We start from the raw sequence: 20,871 nt of genomic DNA on the forward strand, positions 1-20,871 counted from the left end.
AATACAGGATGCCTTCAAACATTTTACATGATGAATTTCCTCAAACGAGAGAGGGGGAGGCACAGATGCCAGGAAGCAGTAAAAAAAATGAGTTTATCTAATGTGGCAGTTACATCCTCAGTCTTGTCTTTAATGTTTTTTATCCACTTTAGAGAATTTTCTGCATAATTATGATGCCTCCCATGCATATTTGTAAAGTAGGTCGCACGCCTCTCTTTTTCCACCTCACCAACTTGTTTAATGTGCTTCCATCTTCAGTCTCCATCTGCATTCACTCTTTAAGCCTGAGCTTTGACTCCGCTTCACCCATTTCCCATACGACCACCGCACGGTGCATCATTACATCTCTCCATTTTTCACCCTTTCTCTGTATCTCTCCATCACTCTGTTGTTTCCATCTCCAGAAGGATGTTTTTTCTCCCTGCGCCCTCTCTCCATAATCTCAATTCCAGTTGGTTCATCTGTTTTACTGGATATTATTCTTTTGTCATTCCTCCCTCCTTTCTCTCTTTCTCTCTTCCATTCCCTCTGTTTTTTAATCTTAGAGACAGGGGCTGCTTCAAATCTAAGTCTGTGCTCTGCCTCTGCTCTCTGCGCTACGCTCCTCTCCTCTCCTCTCCCCTCTGCGCTATACTGCACTGCTCATCTCTCCTCTCTCCACATCTCCATCTCTCCTCCTTCTCTTTCCCTACCTGCATCTCTGTCACACTATGTGCTCTTATCTCTGTTGGGCATTGCTGCGCTCTGCTCCGTCGTTTGGAGAAAAGCTCTAAGCTCTGGGTTCTTTTGCGCCAGAGCTGAGCGCACATCAGCTACTTGCAGAAGAGGAATCAGACGCTCCTGGTGCACTGGGTTTGACTTGCCTTTGGATTCTTTGGATCTGTGGGAGCTGGAGAGGAGAGGAGGACGGGGAAGGGGTGAGAGGAGTGAGAGGAGTGAGAGCTTCAGCTGCTTGGAGGAGTCAAGGCTTCAAGGTGGTGGCAGTGGTGGCTGATGGTTGTCCGTCGAGGGTCATGCCCTGGGACTTGCGTGTTTTTCGGCAGTTGGAGTTGGAGACCTTCTCCCATTTTTGCCCCCCTAGTGGGGTAGAATTAATCCTGGTGCCGGGAAAAGCCGCCGGGCACCAGTGGCTGCAGCGTGAAGAGTGGACACCATGAACCAGCTGGACGCACCACGACCACTTAACTGGACCATCAGAAAACTGTGCCATGCAGCCTTCCTGCCATCTGTGCGCCTGCTAAAGGTAAAAAGAAAAAAAAAAAAAACACAAGAGAAGACAGACTGGGAATGAACTAAAAAAATAGATGCCCTGGGAGATGTGGTAAAATATGTCAGGCAGCCCTTCTGCTATCCTCGTGCTTTCCAAAAGAGGAGAGCTGTGAGGATACAAAATGAAAGATGAAGACGCTTATGTGCACCTTGTGTTTAAACTAGTGACTATAAGGCAGTCATTAAGCAGGGATAGTGGGAATTTCTACTGCTGAAAATAAAGAAAAGTGGGGCAAAGCTGCCAGCATAACACTCTCAAAGGGGAGCTTAGAGGTTTGGAAGAGTGGGGATGTACAAAGAGTGAGGGATAAAAATGGAGACAGGGAAAAGCGGGAGCACAATGCTGGAGAGACGCAGAGAGTGGCACAGACATGAGAGAAAGGGCGCCAAAGAAAGTGTGTGAAGACAAAAAAACCACCTCAACGTTGTCCTGTTAATGCGTTGGGAGCAAACAACCGAATCATGAATACAAGAGCAGTTGTGAAGAAATCCAACAGAACTGTGATTTTAGAGTACAAATATTAAACAAAAGGATAAAAGTGGAGGCACGATAAGTCAATATACAGAGTGATCAAAAAGAACGATGGGTGAAAACGTAGATTGTGAACTAGAAAGACAGAATTTGAGGGAGAAGAGAATTTTAGGGACGCAGGAGTGTTAAACTACAGATTATGGATGGGACTGAGTGTGTTCAGGAAAAATGTAAAAGTGCAACATCAAGTATCAGCAGAGAGATGCAGAGATTTATACACTTTAATGCTTTAAGAGACAAGTGTGTTTTCCTAAAGTTACGCAGACTTAGATGGAAAGCTATGACGTCATCACCTGAGTGGATATTCATCATCTGTATCTGTTTATGTTCTGATTTATCCGTGTTTTATGATTGCCACTTACATATATAGGCATTTGTTGCTTCAGACCTGTTCTTTATGCCTACATGTGGTTTCCTAAGCCAGTTACAGGTACTCTGTAAAGAGGGCTTTTGTTACAGGTCCTGAATGCCTCTTCTTTCTCTGTCCTTTGATGTAGCTTTATCAAAGTGTCTCCCAGTGACAGTGTTTCTGTGATGTTGAACCTCACAACCAGAGTGCCTTGGCTCATGTGTCATGCATTTGCATTTGTATAGCCTGCTTAAATGAATATCATTGTAATCCCTGATTGAATGTGCACCGTGTATTTGTGTCTAAGTGTGGGAACGTTTAAAGTGTGTTTAGTGGCATGATGCATTTTTTACAGGACAGTTTAGTTCTAAATGAAAGGTTTCACAGTATCACTTTACAGCTTTGTTCTTTCCTGTAAACAGGAACATGTTTCCATCCCTTATTGCCTCGTTTGTCTGAAGATTATTGCCAGGTTGCATCAAATTCCTACCTACATTTGTCCAAAAAAATGGTTCAAAAATGAAATAAGTATGAATATTCATTTGCAGTGGGATTTTACATTTAAGAAATAAGAGTATGTCGATGATTTTTCCTTGTTTGGCTAACATCTGGAGCTTTAATATCAACAGCAGCTGCTAAATGTTTGCTTCGCCTGTGTTAGCACCTTGGGTGATGCTTCTGTACAGAAAATTATGGCTCCTAAAGCTGTGTTTACTGTATGCGGATTATTCCAGGGAAATATTAGTCTGTCAATGTGAAATTAACCTAACAGCCTGTAATTATTGTTGGAAATTTCTGCCTGACAATCACTTTACTGCCTACAACCCATTACCTACCAACACAGACATGCCCCAGTATATGTGCGTGCGTGTCAAAGGTGTTTGCTGTCCTGTTCAGATGGGAAAGATGCCTACAGGTGATGTGTTTGTGTGTAGGTGTGTGCTTGTGTTTGTGCACATGCGTGTCAGTAACTATCTCTAATGCAGTGCTATGCGGACAGACGACACTGCAGCAGATACTGTTAGTTTTTGTGTGTTCGCACCTGAGCTGTGGCAGAAAAGTACATTTTTGAAAACAAATAAAAACCTTTATGTTTCCTTTAAACTGGAATGACAAATCTCTAAGTGACTTAGGGGAATTCCCTGTCTTTGGTGTCTCAAAGCTGAAAGGGAAAGAGGTAAATGCTTCCTGTCATGCAAACACAGAAGTGACCTAACATCTTGATACAACTTTTAGTCATTGTTTTTCATTTTAATGTGGATTCAATACTTATGAATTGTTTCATGTGCTTTCATATCCAAGCGGTTTTACTTGTTACAATCAGAAATCCTTAAAACATAAAAGATGACTCCTGTTAGAGCTAAATATGTGAAATAATCACATTATTCACTGCTGACCCCTCACAAGTTTAAACCTGGGATTGTGTGCAGTCTCAGAGGGATAAAGTGTGAAACAAGAAAACAATATTACACAGGCCACTAGAAATAGAAAATCTTGCTTTAATTCTCTTTCAGTTCTTATTGTTCCACCCGCCTCTTTCAGATCATCATAGTTTTCGGATGACAGCTTCTGCATTTAGAGTGCTTTTTTCTTATCTAACTTCCTAACATCACACAACCTTGTGCTGTCAGAGCTGCCCCTTCCTTATCAATTTTACCTCACTTTCTCCCCTTGAAAGATCCAACTTTCTTCAGTGTCTTTGTAGTACAGCACAGTAATAGTGGGGGGAAAAAAATCAGCATCAAATTAACATCTTTTCTCCAGTTTTCTTTGCAAAGTTGTCTATTTTAAGCTCTTTGTTTTTTTTGTCTCTCGCTTGCATCTCTTTTTTCCTGTGATGTCTTTCTGATTGTTTGCTTCTTTTATCATCCTTTTGACATTGTACCTATTTTGGTTTCTTGCATCTCTTCACCAACCTTCTATAATCATAAAGCATAGATAGCAATATGCCTTATATAAAATACACAGGGGGTGGAATGTGCTGCTAAAGATATAAATATTTCTGTCTTCAGCTAAAAATAAATCCATTACATAAAACGGGACACTGTCGCAGGTCTTTTTTTTGGGTGCATTTTAGCTTTGAGGAGCGATTAGACAGCTTTCTAACTTAGCTGTATTTATAAAAATCTGATAATGGAAAGTAAATTTGGACACCAAAGGGGCGCAGTAGTATAAGTAGGGAACAAAAAGCTTGTTTTCACCCATAGATGGCACCACCCATTTTTGTGTTTACAGTAGACAGTACAGTAGACAGAGATCACCCTATAGAGATGAAAAACTTTTTATTTACACTATTTTTTTTCACAACATGTAAAAACAATTATAATGCACAATGTTGGAGGTTTCCTGTTTATATTAACAAAAAGGGGTTTTGTCTCCAAAAGGTCATCGATTATGTAACTGTTTGGGGATCTATCATAATATTTCAGGCCCCTTGTGTCTATTTGCTTCAGACTACCTCTGTGGAAAACATTTATATAAACTTGGATGTTCCCAACTATTAGGTTTTAATAAACAGATTACAGTTTTGGTTGGTTAATGATTCCCATAACACACTTTAAATCAATCATGTAGATGCATTTAGCTTATTTATTCAGGTGCAGCACACTATATACCATCAAACTCCACCCTTCTCTGTATCTCTTCCACACAAAGGTTGCACAGAACAAGCTGAAACAAAAGCTACTTGAGAGTTGAATAAAAGTGAAGGAGGCAATATGATGTACCGCATACGCCAAAGAGAGGGCACTTTCTTTATTTTTTTCTTGCTCATTTTCTCTCCACTGTAACATGTCCTCTGAGTTGCTCAATATGTCGGAGCGTTTTTGTTTATGTCTCAATTATCCAGCAAATGTTGCATTTGTGAGATTTCAATTAAACCATTATCTCTCTAATGAGTCAGGACGAGAACATAAGCTGCCAATTAAATTCCTGTTTCTTTATTCAGGCGCACAAAGGCTATATTTTCTGTTTGGCACTTCTCAGCACAACATGATAGGAATTGAATCAAGCTGTGTGTGAACTGCCTTTTTTTTTTTCATTCTTCGCAAAGTTTTTGGATATTAAAAATAAAGACATCAGCTCAAGGAAACAAAATGCCATCATGCTTTTTGTACTTTTGGTTCCTGAAATAGTGTAACAGATAGTGCAGAGTGATTCTACTGCACATACCAGTCAGACACTGAATAATGTATGAGACCTCACACTGAATGGACCTAGAATAAATATATATTTTGGCAAATATCCTTCAGGTTATGCTCTTGAAATTTCCCGTAAAGTGTCTAAACTTTTGTGATAGGCACACAAAGTGCGAGTTAATATCTGCTCACAGCTCCCACCTACAGCTCTCTTCACTCCCACAGGAAAGTTCTGAGCTCTAAATGTTGACCTTTGACCTGCGAGTTATCAGGGGGGAACATACTGTAAGTGTCTGGAAGCTGTTTATTTATGAGTGTAATATGTTCTGAATCATCCTTAGGATCTCCATATAGAGGACGTGACAGTGGTGTGAAATTTCTGCACTTAGGCACACATTACCAGAGTTTTGTGTACATAAACAGGCTTGTGGATCTACTTTGTAGCTGTTTAGTTTTTGTGCTGCGTCATGCTACTACAAGTTTAGCCTAACCTTTGAAGTACTTCACCATCGCCATTTTATATCAATAATTCACAAACAACAGTGTTTCTGTTGGTGAAAATTTGCATAAATGTATTCCAGTATTGCTGTTAAAGTTCAAACATAACATGCTTATTCACATTTTTTCATGGAGTTAAACGAAAAGGTTTACATCTGTCATATTTATTTGCACAACAGCATTTTCACTTGTTTTTGATACAGGAAACTGTTAGTGAGTCGTTCAGATGTTCTGAAGTGAGACTCTGTGGAAAGGTAATAAACAGTTAATATCTTACCTGATCTAAATAGCTCTGTGAATGACCTCAGTTTATAGAAACAGAAATTGTTGGACTGAGAGTTAGGCCAAGCAGGACCAAGGCCAAATTAGATTGCTTATTCTCCATTCATCTTATTGAGCTGACGAGCTGTCAGTTCATCAGTCCTCTAGAGTTCATTCAAAGAGCAGTCTTAAACAAGTAAAATATTAATTGTTCAGAACCTGTCCACAGAACCCCACTTCAAAGAGTCTTAAATATCACTTTAAAATGTTATTTTAAATCTTTTATTGTCCTCTATATTTTAGCATGTGAATATAATAAATACTATTTGTTAATGGACAAAGATGTTTAGGTGAAAACTTGCTTCATCATCATTTCCTGTGCTCCTGTTCTACTAGTTGTCATCTGAAATCTCTGATTTTTACTCTGACTCTGATGCTTTTACACTGAATCTAAACTGATGGGTCTCAGAAGAGACATGTGATATTCTCCACATTTACCTAAAAATACAGTTAGGCTCACCAGTAAGACTGTTGTCTTTATGTTTTTAAATCTCTAAATGTAAAAGGGCTTTATATTTCATCAACCAGATAAAAGAACAACACACTTAGGTGAAACTTTCTATTTCTCACAGGCTTTTTCTGAGCCCTGCTTTGCTCTCTGTTTTGCTTTTCCTAATGACATCAATCTTTCTTTTTTGTTGTTGTTTTCTGAAAGCTTTATTCAAACTGCATAAAATATCTAATGTCTTAGAGTCAACAAACAAAAGTCCACAATCCTTGACGATGAACATGAAACATGTTTTAAAGGGCACGCATGTGTTAATTACTGACATCTAGTGGTCAGGTTGGACATTACAAACATTATCTGGAGTTGCCAGATCTTGAGACAGATTATGTGTAAGAGAGATAGATTTGCCACCAAGCTGTGCAAAAGACTTAAACCAGCTTCAGTTTCTTTATATTTTACTCAGAAAATGGAAACTAACTATATATACTTTATAAAACATGCCTAGCTAAAGCAGCATTCTTTTTTTTTTTTTGCAAAAAACATCTTTTGCTTGTAGACTTTGCAGTTGTGGGTACTTTACTGTTTGATTTAACACTATTAATCTACCCGTGTTTTGTAGACCTAGCTGTTGTTGCCATTAAATTGCTTGTTAATGGCATCTTGTTGTTGTTTCACTTTAGCATCACAGCTGCCACTGTGTGGAACCAGTTTGATGAATCACTGCAACAAGGTAGTGGTTGTAGATGATCTTATATATATATAGGATTTCAAGAAGGTGATTTACAATCAATACAAAGCTCATAAATTGGTCAACAATGAGTCGATGAAAAAACAAGATATTTGTCTTAATTCCATCTTGCATGTAACAGTGAAGATGGTGAAATATGCAGACATGTGAGGAAAGTACTGGAAAAAATCATCAAAATACTGAGCGCAGAAAAATAAAATGAGATGCTCTTTAATCATTCACGACCTGCAGGCACATTGTTACAGAGGCGTTTGTAATCAATCAAGCTGTTGTTCACATTGAACTGAAGGCACAAAATCAGTGCTGCTCAAACGGTGGTGAAATGGTGAGGAGGAATATCAGCACCATGGACAGAGACAGACTGTCAGACTCAGACAGCTTTCCAACACAGACATCTAGGACAAGTTTTATAATAATTTTTATTATTTACGGTAAATTATACTGTCATAAAAATGTAATTATTGTAACACATTCCATTCTCAGTTATTTTTATTCAATTATTTTTTGCCTCTATTGCCCGAAACCTACACATAATCTATTTTTTTTATTAGTCACATTTTGTAAACTATTCTTTGGATATTACACGTGTATTTATGATGAAACAAACTTTTATACTGCCTGCAGTAAGTGGAGCTCTTAGTTTTTTGACAAATTATAGTGCTATTTTTCTATTACGGTACGTTTTATCAACAGATCCATTCATGTGATGGCAGATGTGAGGGTACAGGGGACGGCAAATGTTTGAAAATGAACTCCCTTTCCACAAATTTAATTTTAAAGAGAAAAGGGCAAAACAAATGCAGCCAATCTTGTGTAGATCTCTGTGGGATTCACTGTGTGTGAGTGTCTGATATGAAATTACATACATTTTGCAGCCTTGTACTCACAGTCCCACTGATTCAAACCTCAGGCAAACCCATGGGAGTGAACGTGTAACAGCATATTCATGTCTAATCATGTGGTAGTCTGTAAATAATTAATATGTCCTTGGTAATTGTGGTGCGTGTCTCTTTCTCTGTTTAAACAAAGCTGAGTTGTGGCCTCTTGTAATTTTCATTAATAAAACATTGTACGAGCAGCCGGATTACTGCTGTGGATTATTTTAAACGCCCTCTCAGTCCAGTTCAACACACACAGAAGAATTCTTCACACCTGACCTGTCTGGTTTCCTAAATTGAGATGCTGTTTATCATGCAAAGAAAACAGACTGGGAGGATTGAATGTTGTTTTCACTCTCTGCCATTTGCTGATTTAATTTTTTTTTCTCTCTCCTCACTGCTGAATGAGATAAAACATTTGGAGCTACCCACCGTGGAATGTGCTGCATAAACACTTCCACTAGTTTGGTTTCCATCATTCGAAAAGAATCAAATAAAAACAGAAACTGTTCCTTTTTTCCACTTTTTTATTTTGATATTGCCAGCAAATATTGTTGTTTTTTTCTTGATGATTTCTACTCAGTTTCAATTTACTGAAAATATTAAAGGACTCCTTGAAGGAATGTTATTACCTGCGTTCTTCTATGTCAAAGTTTTAGACTGAGATCATCTTACAAATAGATGGGACTGAGTGATGAATAAATGATATCCACAATCTCATGCAATAATGCAAGATCTTATGAGATCTGTTAGTGTATGTGTGTGTGAGTATGTGTTGAGGATAACTCTCAGCTACTACCACAACCAATTTTGTAGGATTGCGTCAGTTGGAGCCATTTTTTTGTGATTAGCCATCTAATGTTGATTAGTTGTGATGGCCATCTTGAACTGGACTGACTCCCATTGTAGATGTACACCCCATGTTTGATTTCTGAGAGTTTTATTAAAATCCATTTAGTGGTCCATGAGATATTTTGCTAACATCCCAGACCAGCACACAGGCTGACACAGACACAAGCAAAAGCATCAGCGTCACAAAAATGAAAAAAAAAAAAAGAACAAAAACAAAACAAAGTTTGTGTAGTTAGAGCTCACTTTTCATGAAAAAAAAAATCTTACATGTGAAATTTTTGTCTGCTGTGTTTGAGGGCTGCTAAAGCTTCATGACAGCCAAATGAAAAGTAAGGAAAAAAAGGGTTTTTTTTTTTTTAGAGGAAGTGTGTTGAAAGAGAATGAAATCTATTTTGACAGGAAGAGGCTTTCATCAAAAATCTTTGATCAGAGTGAGTGTTGGAACAGACTGCTCTCTCTCGCTGTCTGTCCTGCCTCAGCGCAGGGCATCACCGTCTTCATCCCCGCTTCCTTCCTCCATCCGCCATCATCGGTGTCCCTCAGATCCTCCAAGTGCCCCCATGTTCTGCTTTCCATCTGATTCAAACATCAAGCCACAAAATGGACTTTTGTTATTACTTCCATCTGTAAAGGACAGAAGGTTACTTCAACCAACTCCTGAGAAGATCAGAAGGCCTTCTCAGTCATGATGTAGACACAGAATCACATTTTAAAGGCGGACAATCAGTAATGATGTAAACAACCTTTAAAACTGGAGTTTGAAGCTTTCATTTAATCACTGTTTTACTTTCTTTTTACACTTTTTGCTCGCTGTTGCTGCCAGGTTTAAAATTATATAATCTCTCACTGGAAGTTGAATGTTCAAAGTGACACCACGTCTTCTGTACAAGCATGAAGCAAGAGGCAGGGGGTAGTTAGCTCACTCCAGATAACATGAAGAGTCAAAATCTCTGCTGGCTGCCTGACAATTTCATGGTGATGACCAGACTCCAGGAAGTCTTAACAATGAACGGTTCCAGCTGGTTAATTTCTCTAAAGGGTTTTTTATGTTTCTGTTTGTGTTAGGTAAATGAAAAGAGGGAGGTGGTTCCTGCTGCTCCCATCCTGTAGGAGACGAGATAAACTATTCCAACTGCGGGCTACCATGCTTTACAAGTTGTTCAGATGAATTAACCTCCAGATTTGGTGCTTCAGGGTGGCTCTGTTGTGCAGATCCCTAGATGTCAGATCAGTGTTCATTGATTTCATTTATGCATTCTAGGTTACAAACTAAAACATTTATCTTAAAAATAATTGCTACATTCATGCCTCAACTTTGAGTTGATTCAGTCTAACTCAGCTACGCTGGTTACCTCTAGCTTGTCAGACAGCATTCAGCTGTGGAGATGAGAAAGAAAGCTAAAGGCATGTTTTTAAAGTGCTGGATATTTTTCTGACTATGAATCAAACAGAATACAGTAAATATTCTGAGTGATAGCACACTACTTACAAATGTAAGAAATCCACAAGTTCATAAAAAATGGTAAATAAACTCCTTTTATATTGCTCTCATCCCAGAGTTCATATGTAGGTGTTTGAGAGCCAATGTGAGCGTTGTTTGAGTTGAACAGACGTGGCTTAAATGTGAAAGTTTTTTAAATGTCTACTTCTGGTTGGAAAAACAAAAAGAAAACTAACCAATTCAAGAATTTGAACTGTGGGTCTCCTGTACTATAGCAAAGTGCAATTTCCATTAAACCAGCCAGTCATACCCTCACACGTGGATGTCTTTGCTGCTTAGATTTTTACTTTTTCCCATTTTATAAGACAACCAGGCACCCATGTACACAAACACACATTTTCTCTTGTTTCTCTTGTTGGCCTGCTGCTTAAAGCGTGAATGTTATTTTCTAAATGAACAACTGATAAGTGTTTTTAATAAAAAAAGAATAAAAAAAATAAATGTATGAATGTTTTCCAAATTCTTTTATAAGCTATATTTTATTTTCCATTTTTTTAATGTCATTTCTATTTGCCATTTCATCTAAATTAAAAAATATATTAAAACAAACTGTGCTTTACCAACCAGAGAAGTCAAAATGAGATAACTAACTCATTTTATTGTAACTGCAGTAGACTTATCATTTGAGGAATGAGGCTGTTGCACTCTGGTCGCTCTTGATTCACTGAAGTGAAATATTCTTCCAGCTGGCAGGAGGTTAAACAGCTTAGAGGAGGGGGTCACAGGTATCTCTCACTCTACTGAGGGGTTTCTTCTTGCATTAATTTTTTTTTATGGTCTCGAAGGAGGAGAGTGACTCTCTCAGCCATTCCCAGTACATGTTGCAAAGTCTTCCTGTCAGTCACACTGCAGTTACTGTGCTAAAAGTGATGCAGCTTGTCAGGAGTTTCTCATTAGTTCCTCAGTAAAAAGTGGTGAAGCTGGAGGGGGTTTTCTCTCTTAGTTAAACCTCTCAAGGATGTGCATCTTCTGCTCCATTTTCTTGGTCAGATGTGTGGTTGACTCCTTATGATGCCTACTCAGCTGATCGTATGTGTTTTTTCTTTCTGACAATATTTCCTAACAATGCAGGAAAAACAAAACAAAAAAACCCCTCTTCATTCCACCCTTTTCCGTTCCTTTTGTGCCACATTTGATCTTTCTCAGCTCTTCTCTTTCACTCTGTTTCCTACATTTCTTCCTGGTTCTTTTCTCCACAGCTCAGCCAGTGGATTTTTTTCACTGTTTGTGATCTCATGTTCTCTTTTAGCAGCGAGTAGTGGCATCTTAAATCACTCTGTGGCAGCTTTAGCTCTCCTGAATGGCTACTCCACAATGCTTCTCTGCGCTCTCATTTGTGGAACCCTGTAACAAAAATACATGTGCTGCCACACACTATGCCACACACATTCCAGTCACATTCAGTGTCGTTTTATTACACATGCATGACTAGCTTGCAGGCTTCTGGTTGTAATGATACTGTTTACAAAAGTGTATTTGCTCACTAGATAGACTGAGGAAGCAGATAGGGCTTTCTTTTCCTCTTGGAGGCATCAAGATTTTCTTTTCCTCACAAAGCAAAAGAATACAGATTAGCAATAACAACAAGTTTCAGTTTTTAATTTCAGTGAAAAATGGGCTGTGAGACTTGAAAGAATGAACATCATCTGAATGCAAACTGTCCCCGGTTTCCTTCCTTGCATCTCAGCCTTTATCTCTGTGCTTTTGTCTCTTTTTTCTCCCCTAACCTCTCACCATCTATCATTCTAACTTTTTATCCCCTTTAAATGGGAAGAGCCGCTCTAAATCTTATTGCACAGCTATAGGACAGCTCCCCGGGGAGGTCCGCCAGCTGCAGTCTGTGAGGATGCGTGTGTGTGCGTGTGTGTAGTCACAAAATGCAGTGAGTGTACATACTGTATACTGTAAGTGCAGCTTTGCTCGAATATGAAATTGTTCCCAGGGTATGGCTCAGTACATCATACAATCTGTTGGAAATACGCAGGATGGAGGTGGGAGTGGGACTGGGAGCAGGAATGAAGGTGTAAAAGAATTTCGAGCAGCTTTATCGTAAAAGTAAATGAGATGTGTGTATTTCCATGTGAACATAAGCAATTCAGGACAAAGTTGTGTGTGAGAAAGATTAGAAGGAAATGTGTGAAAATGTGTAAATGCGTGTGTGTGGCTGTAAATTGCATACCGAGACGTGGAAAATGAAAGTGAACAGTATGGCCACACTGGGCTATTTTTGTCCTTCCATCCATCTCTCAGTCCGTCTCATGCTCGCTCAGTTCTGGATTCCTCTAACACCCCCCACTTCCTCCTCCTTCTTTTTCACTCCCTGTCATCTCTCTCCTCTTGCTTCCTGTCTGATTTACTGACACATATTTGGCCTTATCAGCCCTGTCAAACCAGTCCACGCTCTCAAAGTCCCACATTTTGTGGACCAGTCACACTTGCGTCTTCAACCATGGCTGCCCCCGAAGGAATGACTGTCATTTGACATCTAAGCGGTTGTAACAGGAGTGCTCCACTTTGGCTTTCAAAGTGCAAGTTCATTTTAGAAAACTGAAATTCTCTCTGGAATCTTGTCAAAAACCATTTCTACACACTAACTTTTACATGCGCTGCAAGCAACAGCCGCAAGTAAGGTTTTTGGTTCCAATACATTCACACGTTGTCATTTTATTTATTTATTTTTTCTGTGCCAAAAAGCGTTGTTGTTATTCCTGTCAGGAGAATGATTTGACAAATTTCCCTTGACTTCTTTTCATCTTCACCTTACCAACTTCTGCAGCAGTCAGCCCGGCTATGGTACATTTCTATGCATCTGTAAAAATTACACAGCTACCATGAAAGAGTAGAAATGAGGGTGACTCTAGCTGACTAAATAAATTTACTACTGTACATGAAAAAAAGAGTAAAATTGGCATACTTTTACTGTATAAAACCATTTGAATCCTTTTTCCTTTTTTTCAGAACAGCTTTTTTCAGTTAGTTTTTCTTTTTTTTACAGTTTCTTCCCATGTAAAGAAAAAAGCTTTAAATAAGGTTTCTTATTTGTTCTGTGCAGATTAAATCTCATCTTAAACATTTGTACTATATGCTCTACAGCTCTGGAGTCATAGTTTTTTAATATATTTTTGTAGATTGACACCTTATGCTGTTTTCTTTTTTTGCCCTTTAATAATTTGCGTAGCACATTAATACAGTATGGATGCTCCATAATCGTGTTTTATTTATTTTAGAGGGTGTCAAAACACACACAGACATACCCCATGTGAGGACCACCAGAGAAACTGCCTTCACATCTGCCTGGTCCCAAAAGGCATCAGTTTCCCAAAGGAAAAGAAAGAGAGGAAAATTAAAGATGAAAATGTGTAAACTCAGAAACAGAAGACGACGGAACATAAAGTAATCAGCGAAGAGAACTGAAAGAGCGAGCAGACAGAAAGAGTTAAGGAAATCAGGCTGCAGATACTCTTTGTAATGTACTGTGGGAGTTTTGGCAGGTGGTGGACCGCTGAGCACAAGCTCCAGTCCTGCCAGCAGCCTTATGTAATGAAGCTTTGTACCTGCTACAAGCATGAGCGGCACATTGGCACCGTGCCATAAAGACATATTGAGCCCTCGATCAATAAAAGCAAACATGAATGAGAATTGCTTCTCAGTTTTGGCTTCTGATAGATTAGATCTTGCGGTGACTCAGTCTGTGGTGGTAGAATGGGTTTGGCTTGGCAAAAGCTCATTCAAATGTGAATGGTCGCGTGTGTTTTACTTTTAAAGGTCATTTCTCTTACAGTTAGAGTAGACACTGAGCCATACTTATGATAATCAGTGTAAAATACTGATTACTACAACTTCTAGCTGATTAAGTCATACATTTAACATACTTTGTAGCTAAAACAAGGCAGTGCATAATAAAATAAGGTGTAATCACACAATAAATTCATTTTCGGCGATATTTCTTTTGTCTTTAGATTGACAAACAATGTCTTTTTGTTTTTTTGAGAAACCATTTGTGTCACCGGTTCAAATTATGCACCAGTAACTTGCTCTGAGAAGACTGACGAAAAACTCTTTGGTTATCATCTTTTATCATCTTTGGCAATTCTTACTTAATCTGGATAGAGTACATGGGAAATTATTTCAGAACTGTTGGTGCATTTTTGTGGCCTCTTTCTCTTTTTCAGGATCACCACAACACATTCATATGCATCTTAGGTCCAAAGAAAAAGTTGCAAGGTGACAAATAAAGGCCATCTTGAACTGGGTTGACTTCAAAATGTATTCAGATGTAGATGGACATCCAAACATTACTTGTGGGTGTTTCATTAAAATCTGTCCAGGAGTTCATGAGATATTTTGCTAACAGTCAAACAAGGTGGACTCTAGTTTTCAACAAATATTTTACAGTATCTTAGTGCTTAGAGTATAGGTTTGGAAAGACTGAGCTACTACCAAATGTTAGCATTATATCTATTAAACTGACATTTTTGTGTTTGCAAGGGTTGATAAGTTGTGGCAGCCATCTTGAATCGGGTTGACTCCAATAGTTCACCAGTCTTAGATGTACATTCAATAATTTCATTTTGAGAGTCTTAATTAAATCCATCTAGTCACCGTTTATGAGATATTTTGTGAACACAACAGACACAGACACATCCAAAAATGTTATTGTTTATCAAAAAAAAAATGGAGGATGCAGACTCCTTTACCAATATTACACACATACTTTTTTCTTACCCTCTTTCCTCATGAGAATACAACTGTATGGTTTGTTTTTAAAACTGTACTCATGTCTCAGTTTGAATCGGCAGTCGTGTTTGCGAACATTACCGAAACTCTCTTGAAATGTGTTACATGTACAGTATGCGTGTTTGAGTGTGCTGAAGGTGTTTTGCTGAAGAGGCTGCCAAGACAGGCAGACAAACAAAGCCTCGATCACAGAGAGGCTATAAACGGACGAGGCTATTTCTAAAAAGCTTATACTCCAAAACTTTGCACCACAGATTCAGAGAGACACACGCCTCAGTTTGTACGCAGACCACTGGGATGTGAGCGTACAATAACATGAGTGTGTGAGAAAGGCTTTATGTCAAGCTAAAACTGTGTGCGCCCACCCTCGAGGCTAAACATGCTCTTAGTAATGCATCCTCATTCCCACTTTTGCATGTTTGTATGAAGGCATTTTCCCAGATGAATTGAATAGATTGATGGAATGGGGCAGGATAGTGAGCTGGGAATAGGGGGAAGAAAAGCAATTAAAGTGGCAGTCAAGTGGTGGTGGTGCACTGGAGCATTGGATGGAGTCAGCCCCTGGTTTAATTACGCTTAGCCCAAGATGTGTCATTATGACTTACCAGATGAGCCAGGAACATGTGATGGGGTTTCCATGTGATGTGAACATGGATTAGGAAGGTGTATACGGTGTCACCACTGAGCCTTGTTGGTAACCTCTAACAGTAGCCACTTGTTTGAGTTAAAATAAACTGGACACATTAGGGTAAAGAAGACAAAAATGCCTGTTTTGATGCAAAAACTGTATAAAAAGTAAAACATTTGCAGGAAAAGGAAGAGGTTGTTAGGAGAAGTTTGGGAAAGTTTTAACAGCTCAAGACTTTAAGTGTCATGTGACCTCTGATGTCACCCATTCTACAAAACGCACTAATCATAAAATCAAACAGAGGCCCAAACTTCCTCCTTAAACTGGGCTTAAACACAAATGGTGTAAGGTATCAAAAATAAAAGATTTGATGTTGGCTCAATATCTTTAAAGTTTAAACAAAGTTTCTTCTGTGAAATATCTGAGTTACAGAGCTCCAAGGAGGGCTGGTTTTTCTCACTTATTATGCCAAAATTCAAATTTTCTCCAACTTTTTCAAGAATTTTATGAACACAGTTTAATGGATTGCTACCAGAATTCCTAGCACACTGTTTCTGATTAAGCTGCAAAGCTGTGGGACAAGTAAATAATCTAAAATTGTGAAAGAAACTGAAAAAGATAAACTCTCCGAATGGTAATTAGATAGCTTTAATGTTCTTTTCGCAGCTAATTATTTTCTGATTGAAAATTGAATTATGCACATGCTGTTATCAAATCCATTATTTGTTTCTAACTTAGGTGCTCCCTTTAAAATTTATGTTCCTTTAATCTTTTGTTCATATTGATCATTGGAAAACTACGCTGCTCTGATGGTTAAATTAAACAGGCAGGAAACCAGAACTTACTGAAGCTATTTTGAACAGGGTGAATGCATTTTAGCTGAAGATGTCTTTAGCACAAATATAACAGTAAAGGTCAAACCAATAAAGTCCCATATAACTGTTAAAATAAGTCTTTATTTAAAGATTTTACATCCTGCTGATTATTTTCTCTGTTTAAACTTCACGTTATCTCGTAATGCGCTGAATACCCAACAGCTTTCCATCTGTCTGATCAGTGACCTCTGTAGACTGTCAATAAGCCACATTTGTGGATAAAGATGAAAGTTTTGTGCAGTTTAAAATATGAACATTTTTCCTTATTATAAATATCATCTAAAGCTGATTGGGGCATGTCAAAAATCCCCAAATTGCAGCATCCTGAATCTAAATTTCACCACATTGTGAAACTCCCACCCTCAGTTTGTAACCTTTCGTTTTGCCATTCTGCTCGGCTGCCTCCGCTGCCAGGAGCTCTAAATCTTTCGCATGTTCTCACATCTCAACATTTGTCTTGCAGCAACATGACTGCTGGCTGACGGCCTGACAGCCAGAGAGGAGAGGAAACCAAAACTCATAGAAAGGGAGAGCCTTCATGAGTTATTGGGGCGATGAATTGTTGCAACAGAGAAAAGTAAAAAAAAAAAAAAAAAAAAAGGGGGAAGGAGGGGGGGGAGGGGGGGGTATGAAGGCTGTAATGAGTCGCTTTGAGAACAAAATGATAAGTCAGGAAAAGAAAGTGAAGAAGTCCAGTGTGAAGCAGAAAAAAAGATACCAAGCGATTAGTAACAGAAGAGGAAAGCCCAGCGAATAAGAGAGTGACACTTAAAAATCTAGTAATGAGTGAGTGTGAAAGAGACTGGCTGCCAAAGGAAAGGTTTCACTCACCCTGATCCTTAGCCAGCTCTTTTTTCCTTATCAGCCTCAACCAGACATGGCAGGAAAAAATGCTTGCAAAACACGCACCCTGGCTCAAGTCCATCTGCCAGGAAAGATCCCCCTAACCCCATCCTATCAGCTCAATGGTCGGCTGGCAGTGCCAGTGGCTCCTCCTCTCTGAATTCACAGAAAGATTTGGTTGCACACACACACACACACACACACACACACACACACACACTTATGAGCACACACACACTCTCATATGTGCCCCAGGCTCCGCTGTCAGTTATCAAAAGTTTTGTTCTTGTCACATCAGTTTTGCGAATTTGTCTTTGATACGTGAGACAGAAAAACCTAGAAGTCACATAAATATGCGCAGAATTCATAGTTTCAACTTTGCTGTTGATTGTGCGAATCTGACTGAAGCTAAAAGCAGGCTCTGGGAGTTTTTATTTTCAACTTACATGCCTGATTGGGTGATTAGAAACGATTATGTATGTGCTGCACTCTGTCCTGACACAGAACTCAGCTGCACTAACTTAAAACCCCCGGCACTTTGGAAGGGAAGCTGCTGAGTGCGCTGTGTAAATGCACACATCACTTAGTGCCACTACATTTATCACACAGCTTGTTTAGTGACATGTAATTTGCAGTTAAATGACCCCACACAGCGTATGTGCATTTATAAACTAGTCAGATGTGTTTTAGGATATAGATCACCTCTAAGAGTTAACGTGGTGCGTAAATCAGTGGATTTACTCCTAAACGTGCTCCGCTTTTCTTGTAGTAGATGAAGGACGTGTTCAGAGACTCTTTCACTGATGACTGATAACGTAGTAGATGAGTTTTGTGAAGCCATTTGCTCAGAGACCATGTGAAGTCATTTCGACTGGATACAGGCGTGAAATGGAGCCTAAAGCCCTTTTAAATCCATCTTTCATACACAATTAGATATTGTGCAAGGTTAAAATAGAAACAGGAGGATTCGTGCTGGTACTTCCGTGTGTCTGTGAATGTGGTGTCTTTAAACTCTCCATGAAAATTACATCAAGATCCGAATGAGATGAGAATTCCCATCTGGAAAAAAAATCATATAATTCCAAAGTGATAAATGCCATGTGAGGAGGAAGGAGATAAGAGGTGACAAAAGGAGGTATTTTTATTATCCATCGATACAGTAAATGCACGTTTTTATTTCACTCATCACACTTCTAGAGTTCTTTAATTTTCAATACTTTTTGAGCGTTTTATAATAACGGTATTATTTATTGCTATGTATTATTGCAGAAAAACATTTTTTTGAATGAATAAGCAAATAAAATTTTTTAACATTTTATCTCCATTTTCCTCGCTCCTCATTTTTCTTCCCCTTATCACTACCATCTAAACCAGGTGTGGGCATCAAGGCCAGTGGGAGTCCATTGGATTGACCAAAAATATTATTAGCAGCAGAACATGACTGCATGGTACTTGAAATATAATGGTTGATAATTTATTGCAGTCCTTTGAAATATTGATACTGCGCTGACTGATATTGCAATAATGATAAATATCCTATATATTGTTCAGCCTTAGCTGACAGAGATTGATATTTTTCTCTGGAAGTTCTGCACCCTTTAAAGATGCTTGAACACAAGGTTAACTGGTTTGACACTTCACCTAAAGCAGGTGTAGCTTTATTATTTATTAGGAGGAAGATCTGACTCCGCACATACAGCTGCACAGTCTTTGATAAACTCATGTTTTCATGTGGAAACTCCTGTTTTTGTTTCGAATCTTTCATTATTGAGGTCGTTACACCATTTTGTGTGGTTCCAACCTCGTGCTGACTAAACTCGCAAACAGTTTTTCTCCTGAGTCATCTTTCGGATGTGGTTCTGCTCCAAACTTTGCACTCAGAGTAAAACTTGGTAGGTTTTGAGTGACTGTGGTGGACCTCTTCACCACTGCTGTCCATGTGGGGGAGACCTGAGCCTAAACAGATCCCGTCACACATACGGAAGGCTTCAGCGGCCAAACTGTGGTCTCTTGTTCATTTTGAACATCAGTGTAAGGTGTGAAAAACACAGAGGTTAAGGAAAACCAAGATTTGTAAGGCCACATCAACATAATACTAAATCCCACAACATTTTGTGTTTTATAGCGTTTCCCATTTCTGCAAATCTGTCTGTTTTCCGCATCACAGGAATCATAGGACCCTGCGTATTTTATGTGTGAGTGGTGCTACTGTACAAACAAAGCTCAGCCGTCAAACAAACAAGTTGCGGTCGGCCCACGTGTACAAACACTACGAATACTTTTAATTTACTAAATTAAAATCTGAAGCCCCTGCAGTTTGTGTACACTTGCCCTTTAACACAAACTAGGTCAAATCTCCTGGACAAGGAGAGAAAAGGGAAGGGAGTGTTAGGATATGATGAAATGCCAGCTGTGCCATGTATAATAGGTCAGCACTGATTGTCTGATTACGGTAAGCTGTTAATGGTCGTCTCCACTGAGGCCCAGCAGGACTGACAGTTCATTTCACCAGACTAATTTTAATTTTTATACTATTAACCTTTGCCATTCAGCATAATATGCTTTCAGGAATGAGGCATTCTATTCAGTTTCTCCCATAAAAAGCTGCTCAAATGAAAGAAACATATTAAACAAAATTAATGCGTCTATAAAGTCTGAATAATGAACCCAAATTATTAGCCTAGCTTTGCTATCTGACCACGATGGTTAGTCTTATTTTGCTCACCGGATGGCATTCATTCATGCTGAAATTACAACTGTAAACAGCCTGAATCCCTCTCAGTGTTATGTAACGGATTACATAATGAGGCCTTAAAACACCCTGCCATACCGTTAAGTCTCCATTCAACATTTCTTACATTGGACAATACCAATATTTAATTAGGCTGTGCTGGGTCATTACAGTCCGAAATGAGGTTTTAAAAATGTAAATTAAAAAAGAATCAATATTAGATGTCAGAATCACCGAGTTATACTGCCTGGGCCTCAGTGAAGACATCTGTGTTGGTGATTGTATGGCTCTGATTTTTTGAAGCTGTACATACACTACACCACAGTTTTGTTTTCCCCTCTTGCGCGCTCTCTTTCTCTCTCACTTTCTCTTTGCCTCAATAATTATTAGACCTTCAAGTGTTTTCGCTGCAGGATATTTTTCTTGTTCATGTAGTGATATATAAATATAGGCCATTTACTTTATCACCCACTTCCTTGTTGTCCAATTAGAGAGCCAGACATGTATCCCTGCTGAGCAAGGAC

General features: G+C 38.8%; 1 protein-coding gene and 1 long non-coding RNA gene across 11 annotated transcripts in view; one reads left to right on the plus strand and one right to left on the minus strand.

The window, feature by feature from the left end:
• Positions 1-20,871, plus strand: part of trpm3 (transient receptor potential cation channel, subfamily M, member 3) — a 146,449-nt gene that overhangs the window by 30,380 nt on the left and 95,198 nt on the right. For 3 of the 9 annotated variants that reach the window (XM_017417210.3, XM_017417207.3, XM_017417213.3), the window contains exon 1: positions 1,154-1,243. The exons of 2 other annotated variants lie outside the window; for them this stretch is intronic. In XM_017417210.3, coding sequence (XP_017272699.1) covers positions 1,154-1,243 — 90 coding nt within the window. Of the gene's footprint in view, positions 1-239; positions 1,244-20,871 lie in introns of those variants that run through there. 4 more of the 9 variants (XM_017417204.3, XM_017417206.3, XM_017417205.3 and 1 more) reach the window with 3 other exon arrangements.
• LOC108236520 lies at positions 7,553-17,985 on the minus strand. Of its 2 annotated transcripts, none has more exons than XR_001808604.3 (3): positions 17,605-17,985; positions 13,788-13,823; positions 7,553-9,608 (listed from the first exon to the last, which is right to left on the minus strand). It is a non-coding gene; the product is annotated as an uncharacterized LOC108236520 (long non-coding RNA). The 2 variants fall into 2 exon arrangements; XR_003039193.2 differs by having other exon boundaries at positions 13,788-13,827.

This window comes from Kryptolebias marmoratus, linkage group LG1 (genome assembly GCF_001649575.2).
Source record: "Kryptolebias marmoratus isolate JLee-2015 linkage group LG1, ASM164957v2, whole genome shotgun sequence".
Classification (NCBI taxonomy): domain Eukaryota; kingdom Metazoa; phylum Chordata; class Actinopteri; order Cyprinodontiformes; family Rivulidae; genus Kryptolebias; species Kryptolebias marmoratus.